This window comes from Falco biarmicus, chromosome 3 (genome assembly GCF_023638135.1).
Source record: "Falco biarmicus isolate bFalBia1 chromosome 3, bFalBia1.pri, whole genome shotgun sequence".
Taxonomy (NCBI): Eukaryota; Metazoa; Chordata; class Aves; order Falconiformes; family Falconidae; genus Falco; species Falco biarmicus.
In genome coordinates, this window is record NC_079290.1 from 52649965 (window position 1) to 52659602 (window position 9638).

General features: G+C 42.8%; 1 protein-coding gene across 2 annotated transcripts in view; it reads left to right on the forward strand.

The window, feature by feature from the left end:
- The window catches only part of GAREM1 (GRB2 associated regulator of MAPK1 subtype 1), a 107119-nt gene extending 97839 nt beyond the window's left edge, over nucleotides 1-9280 (forward strand). For both annotated transcript variants that reach the window (XM_056332470.1, XM_056332472.1), the window contains one exon: nucleotides 3048-9280. In XM_056332470.1, the coding sequence (XP_056188445.1) occupies nucleotides 3048-3957 (910 nt within the window). In that variant the 3' untranslated portion in view covers nucleotides 3958-9280. The remainder of the gene's footprint in view (nucleotides 1-3047) is intronic.
- The last annotated feature ends 358 nt before the right edge of the window (nucleotides 9281-9638 follow it).

A 9638-nucleotide genomic window follows, 5' to 3' on the forward strand; every position in this document is an offset into this window, starting at 1 on the left:
AAAGTAAGGTGGAGCAAAAGGGGGCCAAACAGCTTCCAGATCAAACTCACTTCAGCACAAACCTAATTCACAAACTGGAAAAAACACTCACGCTAGTCAAAGTTGACAGTGAATTCTGTATTATGTGGCTCATACCTTTTCCTAGCAATGCAGTATTCTTCCTCTGGTTCTAGAAAGTATGTAAGACTTTTGAAGTCTCACCTCCTTTTTGCCGTGAATGTCTTGTTGCTGTTATTTTTAGTATCTCTTCAATGACAAGATACTACCTGCCTGGATATTACAAACTGGCCTGAAATGCCACTGAAATCACTTCAGCCTAGATGCAATTGGTGTAATAACTTATGCTGGAATTGCCTTTCTAAGCCATACTGCTCATTTGCAGCTTAGTGTTGTGTGTCTGACACTGATCACTCTAGATCAAGGCTGCTTGTTTGGTTTTTTGAAAGCCTGTTGGATAGTTCTGTCAAGGTCTCCTCCACAGGAGGCTGAGCGCAAGACCTCCCAGCATGTGGGGCCTGGCAAATGCTGCTTTCTCTCTTTGTAGCTAATAGTACATCTGCCTCCCAAGAAACCAGGAGAACAGTGAGAAGTAAAGCTTCTTGAGAATGCAGGAGGTTGTGGCAAGGTGGGCATCAGTGTCTTCTCCCAAGTAACGAGCCATAGGACAAGAGGAAATAGTCTCAAGTTGCACCAGGGGAGGTTTAGCTTGGATATTAGGAAAAATTTCTTCACCAAAAGGGTTGTCAGGCATTGGAACAGGCTGCCCAGGGAGGTGGTTGAGTCACCATCTCTGGAGGTATTTAAAAAGACGTGTAGATGTGGCACTTAAGGATGTGGTTTAGTGGTGGACTTGGCAGTATTAGGTTAATGGTTGGACTTGATGATTTTAAAGGTCTTTTCCAACCTAAACAAGTCTATGATTCTGTGACTTGTCTTGAACTTGACAATATTTACATGAAATTAATCTCCAGCTTGGGTCCAGGCCAGATATCTCTATTTTGGTAGCATTGACGTAGTGCTGCAGAGAAAGCTGCTAGAAAATCGGCAACGCATGGAGTAACCAGATTGCTGGTGAAGTTGCTTTTCAAGTCTTGCCATTTTTATCATTGATCTTATTTTCTGGATCACAGAAGGTTGCAGCCAATATTTTAAACACAAATAAAGCCGATATGATCTGTCCTTATCTGCCTATAAAAAAGCCTGATTCCTCACTTCAGCTGTATTTGAGATTTCTCTTGCATCCTTTGGCACTGAGTCCCAGTGAATTAATTTTGGTGGAGGATGAATGAGGAACTGCTTTGGAAATGTTACTTTATCAGTTTTGGGTAATTCTGTTAATCTTTTAAATCATTAAATGTTTCCATTTCTAATATTGAATTAGAGAACAGAGACAGGATCAATCAATTTAATTCCTCTGTATCATTAGTTGTTTACAACTCCTCACTGACTGTCTTCTCTGAATTGAGCAACCTGATGGCTTGGTTTGTGAAAAATGCTTTGCACTGTGTATGTTAGACCAGTTGGCCTTTAAGCAGCCAGAAATGACCAGTTGGCAGTGTATCCTTGTTGAGGGGAAAAAAAAAACCCAAACATTTCTGCTATTGCATCTAACTGCTTTAACTGGCAGACTTGTCTTGGTGACATAAACAGGAAAAAAAAGTTTGGAGGGCACGGAATGGAGACAGAGGGATGGTTAGATAGAGGGAAAGTGCATCTGTTGGGGAAGAGGTTTATAACTGGTTTTCCGCTAGTATAGCTGATTTTAGGCATCTGTGCTTTGTGTTTGAGCTGGGCACGTCCAGGTTGGCTTCCTCTCTGACTCACTGTAAGCACACAGGGAACTAATTTTGTGTCAATCTATTCAAAACTATGCTGCTTTTCTGAAAGCTGCTGCCCTCCTCAAGCACTTTTCACTGAGCTGTCAGAGAATGACTACCGAGATTTTCTTGAGTAGTTAGTTTCCAGGAGAGAGAGGTGCGTAATTAAAACTTTTTTCAACTGTTGGTTTCAGTCTGTTGTATTAAGTAAGGATTTTATAAATCTGCTAATTGTTTTTCCAGTGTTCAGGCTTAATTGGCCAGAATTCCAAAGGCCAACCCAATCCTTTAGACTTTCTCTTAGGAAGTGGCATAAAAGCAGCAAACATTCGCTTTTGATAACAGATTGCATGCTTTTGTTGGCATCTCAGTCTCTCGGGAATATCTGGATATAAAGCATCGGTTCCTTCGGACAGCCTGAGCTTAGTTTACCACCTGGAAGTAGGTCAGGGTAACTTTCTTTAGGTGCCTTTGAAGGGCGTTTGTCATCATGCTTTTTAACGACATGGACACACAAACAAGGTACTGTTGGGGCAAGCTTAAAGCTTGATACTTCAACGCATACAGCTAGGTCTGCTTACTCTTCCAGGTAAAACTCTTTCCTTTGGCAGTAAGCATTAACTTATTCTATGTTATTGTACTGTGCACTGGTGCAGTTTTTGCACTGGTGACCAGTGGGGCAGGACCCTGTGCCCATGCAAGTGCCGTAACAAATGAAAATTTTGTTTCCAAAAGGGCTTCTGGTCATCTCTGAAGTCAGTCAAGCTTGGGTCTAGTGCAATGGTTACCTGCCTCTCTTCCAGGCTTTTGCATACCATGGCGCACCTGTGGTATATAAATATAAAATACAGGATTAGAATGTCTCCTAGTATATGTGAGTCTGTTCCTTTTCTGTGGTGGTGTCCCTCAGGAATTTGGCAGTGGAAAAACTGAGTATTTGGGAGGTGACACAGAACTGAATTGAGACATCTACTTTTTTATGAGCTTGAAAAACCGAGACATGAGGCTTTGGGTATATCAGCATCTTGTCAGGCTTGTAGAAGGAGTAAAAGAACTGTCAGTGCATTATTCAAACATGTTGTTAATTCAAATCTCAAAAGTTCTGCTGGAGGAAAGAAGATTCTTTCCTTGTGACAGCCACCCTCTGACTCTGTCAGATGATTTATGAATATGTTCAGATGCTTTTTTTTTCTTTGTACTAATGACATCCTTTTTGCTTTGTTCCTTAAGCAATGTCACAGAGAGCGACACTAACCCAGCTGAGAGCACACCTGTTTCCTGCTACCCTTGTAACATGATGAAAACTGAATCCAAAGAGCCTGAGAGCACACTGCCTTTGGGAAGCCCCTCAGCTGAAGCTCTGCCTTCAAGGCTATCTTGGCCAAACCATTTTTCAGGAACTGCTGAAGGCCTGAATAGGACTGATTTCCTGCTCGATCCAAGCAGGAGCTACAGTTACCCCAGACAGAAGACTCCAGGCACGCCAAAGAGAAACTGCCCAGCACCTTTGACTTTTGACTTTGACGGGTGTGAGCTCCCGGCAGGGTACTCCCCACTGACCCCAGCAGAGTTTACGAACACCATGTCTAGCTGTCCGAAGTCAGCAAGTTACTCTCTAGACTGCACGGATGAGAAAACTCTGGGAGTCAGCAACGCAAAGCAGAGCCATTCGTGTCCTGCCTTACCTCCTCGGGCACCGAAGTCAAGTGAAGAGAAAATGGTTACAGACATGTGTCCCTTGCCACTGAAAATAGATGGTGCTGAGGAGGAGTCGAAAACTGGTTCTCCAGACCTCTTGGAAGATCAGTATCTCGTTAAAAAGGGCACACAGGATACATTCTCTGTGTCATACCCCTTCTCATCTCCCCTCCACCTCCAGTTAGCACCAAGATCTTGTGGGGATGGCTCTCCTTGGCAGCCACCCACAGACCTTTCTGGACTCTCGATAGAGGAAGTGTCTAAATCACTGAGGTTTATTGGTCTGTCAGAAGATGTCATATCATTTTTTGTTACAGAGAAGATTGATGGCAATTTACTAGTTCAGCTTACTGAAGAAATTCTGTCAGAAGACTTTAAGCTAAGCAAATTGCAGGTTAAGAAAATACTACAGTTCATTAATGGCTGGCGGCCCAAGATGTGATGCCAACTAGTTAGTAGTGAAACTGTGCAAGATGTGCTTGTTGCACTTCAGCTAATACATCACTTCCTGTTTTTTGCACTAAAAGCCCTTCGTGTAAATAGTAGTAGAAAAATTCTTACTATGCAGATAAACATTTTTGAGTGGTGAACAGATTTTGGTTTGGGGTTTTGGTGGGTATTTTGGGTTTTTTTTTTAATGTCAATAATAAAGGTAGAGAATCTGCAGAGGTGCCTTGTGCATCCCTAAACATTCGACAGCTGCTAAAAACTGAACACTTAAGGGAACTTTTACTCCATGGTCTGTTAAGACTTAGTCGTATTTATTACTGAACAATGTAATGCTGAAAGACACACACCAATCCAGTTTACAGTTTTGTGTTAACTGCAAAAAAAATGTATTTCTTATGGGGTTATTTCTGTTCAAATAATATTTGGCAACATGCTGTGACTTTCTTCCATTTCTGTAAACAAAAGCATGTTCAGATATACAAAAACATTTTAACACTACATCTGAAAATGTTAAGAATTGCTGTGAAGTGCCACTAATACACTATCCTTGCAGCATATTTTTATTAATGGTATCTTCCTGACTACCTGTAATGTGGATACATTTTCCATGTTACTTTGAGTGAAAACAAATGTTTTTAGAACAAGAGTTTTGCTTAGCTCATTGCCCAGAGGGGAGGAAGAAGGGGCACTTTCCTACTGAGCCACTCTGCCCTGGCCAGTTAGAAGTTTATGACTTGTAGATTTCAAAAGTTGCTTTTGTAGTCAGGTGGCCGGAGTAAGTAGCATGACTTCTGGTCGTGCAGCTTTCTCATGGGAGAGGCAGTTCGGTGCACAGACTCTTCTTTTGGCAGATCCTGCCTGCATCTGTAGCCTGCTAGCACAGCCCTTGCAATAGCCTGGCTCTGGCGAAAGGCACCCCCTTATGGTTCCTCTGCTGCTGTTACTGTGATCTGAAAATGTGCTGGATGTGCTGTCCTATTCCTGTGGTCGGATCTGTGTGGGAAGGTGACAGTACTCCTGTAGGATGCCTTTGAAATAAAGCATTAGCGAGGTGGGAGACAACAGAAACAGCACATGGCGTGCTGGTAAGAAGGGGCCAAGTGAGGTTTTGGGCCGTGCTACAGGAAATACTTGTGATGTTTAAGTTCACCTGACTTGTTTGCAGAGGACTAGGAGGATGTGGGTGTCGAAGTGGGAGGGACTGCAGCATTGTAAGATATGCTAATTCAGTTGCCCAGCTGCAAAAACTCACTGCAGTAGGTGTCATGCAGAAGTAGCAGTCAGAAAGGAGCACAGAGATGGGAAGGGGGCATTAGTCTGCCCCTGGAGACCTTTCAGATTTTAACTGCTCAGAAGGCTAGAAATAGGGTTAACTTTTGACAGTCAGTTGTTGATTGCTTGTAATTGGCAGAGCTCTCTGAAATGTGTTTAAATAACCCCAGGATCCCCTGCCTTTGTAGTACCGAATGCAAGGATTTTTGGATGTCCTCTGGAAAGAGGCAGTGGTGTCCATCCTTGGCAAGTGTGTGTGCCCAGGATCCTCATATAGTCAGAGCCAGGGATGCTGAAGCAGCTTCACTTGCACCTGCTGCTGAGCAGAGCCCTGGCCAGGTTAACACCATCACTTGCCTTCCTGACCTTTTTGAAGTACAAAAAAATCTTTGTTCATTGTAAGGCATCCAGTAGGAGCATCAAGAGAAAATACAGAGCAGGGACAAAACTGGGAGGCTGATTTGCCTGTTTTCTCAACCATATTGACTTATTAAAAAGAATTTATTTGCAAATGGAGTTTTCTGTTGCCTGGGCAAATTTCATGTCATGTCTCCATGTCGAAGCCAAGATGCATCATTTGCATCTTGCAATAATGCAAACCACCAGTTCCTAACCAGAGAGCAAAGCCCAATTGATGTGGGTACTAGAAAGCAGTGAGCCAAAAAATATCCCAATAGAAAAACCCCAAGAGTTCATAATCCTACTCTTCTTCTTAATGTATTGACTTTTAGCAGCAGATTAATGGCTTTGTCTGGATGCTTTTTAATTAGCATCCTAAAATATTTTAGCTGCAAGTAAGACTAAATCAAATCGAAGTAGCGTTCAGATATGTATGCTTGTTGGTAGGCATGTGCAAGTTGAAGTCAGTTGCATTTTAACCCTCACTATGTCAAATGAGCATTCAGATTTGAAAGGGCCAGATTTTAAATGTTAGGTACTTTTCTTTGGTTTGCTTGGCTTGTTAATACCAGGTAAAACAAGTAAAATCTCTTTCGAGGGGGGGAAAAAAAAAAAAAGAAACCACCCAAAAAAGACAAAAGAAAAAAAAAAGGGGGAAATTGAGTCTTGTTAATATTAGCATTAAATATTGCTAATGCCCCTGGGATATTAACATCCCCAAGAAAATAGTGTTCTTTGACTACGGATGGTCACCTGTTCTGTTATTTCTGCTTACCTGCTTGGAATGTGTTTTCTCGCAAGCAGCCTGATGGAACTTGCATTCGTTGAGTGTGCTGCAGTAGCATCACATATGCATAGACCAAAATACAACTGGCCTGTTCAAAGGCCCAGAAATGTGCAATAATTTCAGAAGCAGAGCCTGTGTGCAGAAGTACAGCTAAAACCTCTAACTGCAGACTTGCTATTGATGTCCGTCCAGTTGTCTTGTTCTGCCTTGGCACTGCTTGCTTATTTTTATGCACAATGTTTTAGCATTTGACCTTTTCTTTTGCCCTTAGCTGCTGATCACCTTAATTTTTCAAGCCTTTTTTAGTGATGTATGTGTTCCTAACCTTTGCGTTGTGTAAATTGTATGACTATAGTGTTGAGGTGCCTGCTGTGATGCCCAGGCTGGACTGAAGCATCTGCTCTGGTGAAGTCAAGACAGTGATGAGCAATCCGGGCATCTGGAGTGTGGTGGCTTGGCCTCTGCACCGCTGTGTAGGTAGCCAGGCTATGGCAGCGCTGATGCCCATGGGAAATAATGTATTTGCTTTCCTCTTGAGCTTCCCTGCTGGGGTGTTAGGGGGTCAGGACTGTCCTTGGTGCTGTAGAAGACAGTCTGAACAGGATGGACTGATGTGAATGTGTTGGTATTATGGATGTCCCTGGGAATAAAGGCATGGTGGAACCTTTGAAATGGGACAGGAGCAGAGGAGAGCTTCAGGCCTGAGCAGAGAACCACAGTCTCTTTAGGAGGATGGGGGGTAAAACCTGGAGGCTTAAAATCTCTAAAAGGTCACAGAATGCTGCACTGCCTGCTGTACTTTGAGATGAAGGGTTACTTTAATGTTCCCACTGTGATTAAGAAGTGTCCAAACGCTCTAGGGAATATCCCTGTGATATGAACTTTTTACCAGCTGATGTGAATAGAAGACAGCACTCAGCATTTCACAGGACTTGCAAGCCGTACCAGCAAACTGGGCGGCGCCGGAGCATAGGCACTCTCTGGTGGGGGTCCCTTGCTGCTGAGCTGTTGCTGTGGGCTCTTGCCTGGTTTGGTGCAACCCAACCAGCCTGTGCAATGGGTGATCCCAGACAACTCCCAAGCTCAGCTTGGAGCTTAGCAGTGGGGGAAACCAGCCTGGTTTTGGAGGGTAATGGAGTTCAACCACGTTGATGCAAGCTGTATTGGTTGTCCTTGGGGCCTGAGAGCAGGCTCTGGCCCATTTTGTCTACTAATAGAAATGCAGCCATTGAGTTCAGACAACACGCATCATGCCAGAGTGGACCTAAAATCTCTTACTTTTGGAGGCAGTCTACTAAAATAGGCCAGTCCTACTCTTGTATTTCTTTCCTCAGATTAAATAAATGTAAGGCCTGTGGTGCTTGTTTAGTTATCGGTGTCTGAAGCTGTGTGTTATCCTCGGGAGTTTTTGTTTGTCTGGGGGGTTTTGGTAGCAAAAAATCTGGCGTGTCATTCCGTGTGAGCCTGTCTGTCCTGCACCAGGAAACACATCCTTTCTATGCAACAGTTGCATGGCAGCACAGGGACTGATGCTGCCTTCAGTGGTGAAAGCTGGATTCTGGCATGGGGGCTTTTCTGGAGGGGGACACAGAATTGCCTGGGGGAGGGATGGGGAGGAAGCTTGAGGAGAAATGCTTGTTTCCTTTAAATGCTCCTTGTGCCTAGGATTCAGGTTCTTTGTATCGCTGCCTGGCTGGCTAACCAAAGCTGTATTGAAATCAACTCAAAGTGCATATTTGCATTCTTATTCTTGCTGTATTGTAAAAATTGCCTACAGCTAGAAAATTAGAGACGGAAAACATTTGGTCCATGCAGAATTAGAAGGAAAATGTATTTTGAAGTATTCTTTCCAGCTAGAAGCAAGGGTGTGAAGTAACTGTGTGTTCAGAGGGTTTTTTTTCCAATACAACAGCTTTACTTGCCACTTTAGTGGACTTTATTCCACAACAGCTTCAAGAGAAACAGCATAAATAGCAATACTGTCTCAAAACCCACCATGTTTCAAATCTGTAAATACTTGAAGTGTTTTCTCCTATGTTTTCTTCTTGAATCAGCTTCTTGATTGTCTCCCTACTAAATTAAATGTGCTGGCACCAGCTACTTGTGCACTGCCCGGCGGGGTGTCTGCCTGCAGTGCAGGTCAGCAAAGCCCTGCCTGCGGGCCAGGCAGGGGGGACACCGCACTACTGAAAAGCCAAACACCAGCCCTCTGTGAAAGGAGCAGGGCTTAGCCCAGCTCTCCTGGCTTCTCTTTTTGATGCTCTGAAATTGCAGTGTTGCCACGTACAAGCTAGAAGGTACAAATGAAATCCTAGTCAAAGCAAGAGATCGTCCTTTATATTTGCAATATTAGGGACAGCAGGGCAGTGGGGAAATGCAGGCCCCTTGGTGAGATCTAGCAATAAATGACTCTTCAGTTGTTATGTCTTCAAATCCTAATAGTTCGGAGTTGTTCAGACTTTACCGTTTCTGTGCGTAATAACCAAATTTTCAGTGTGAAAATCTGCAGAGATCTGCAGAGTGATTCTCTTAACTTGGACAATCTTTGGAATTATATTTAAATTATCTGTTAGTTCTTAGCTCTTTAGATTCACTTTGGGTAGGTCAAAAAAGTAACACTTGGGACAAAAAAGAGAAAGCCCCAAAACTTTGGCTTAGTACATTTCCGTTATAAAACGAAGCATGGTTTTTGTGGAATTCTGTGCTGTTTTGGGCTTTTGTGTAAAAGGCTGAAGGCGGATTATTATTTAAACCAGGTGCAAATAAATATCCCTGTAATGTATATGAAAAAATTTAAACTGCGTATTGTAAGTATATAAACTGTATATTAAAGACACTATTTTCATGGTATTTCAAATGTGTACAGAATTTGTTGTAATCAGTTGGTTGGGTTGCATGTATTATATAAAATGGTTAGCTTTCATTTTGTAATTTTGCTGACTTATCCTCTTGCTCATCTCAGTATAATTTGGAAATAAGCTTTCTTAGTGAATTCACAAAGTGAGATTGTGGTAATTGAGAGGAGCAGTCAGGCTTTTGCATTTAACCTCTCAAGACACATTACTTTTCCCTGTCTTGTAATTTCACTTGATCCCCTTCAGCAAGAGTATCAAGCTGTGTGTTCTCCGAAGAATTTGTTGCCACATAGCTCTCCTGGCTCCAGCAGACATTCACCTAAAACATTATTTTCCAAGCCCTCAGCCTATTATTTTTGT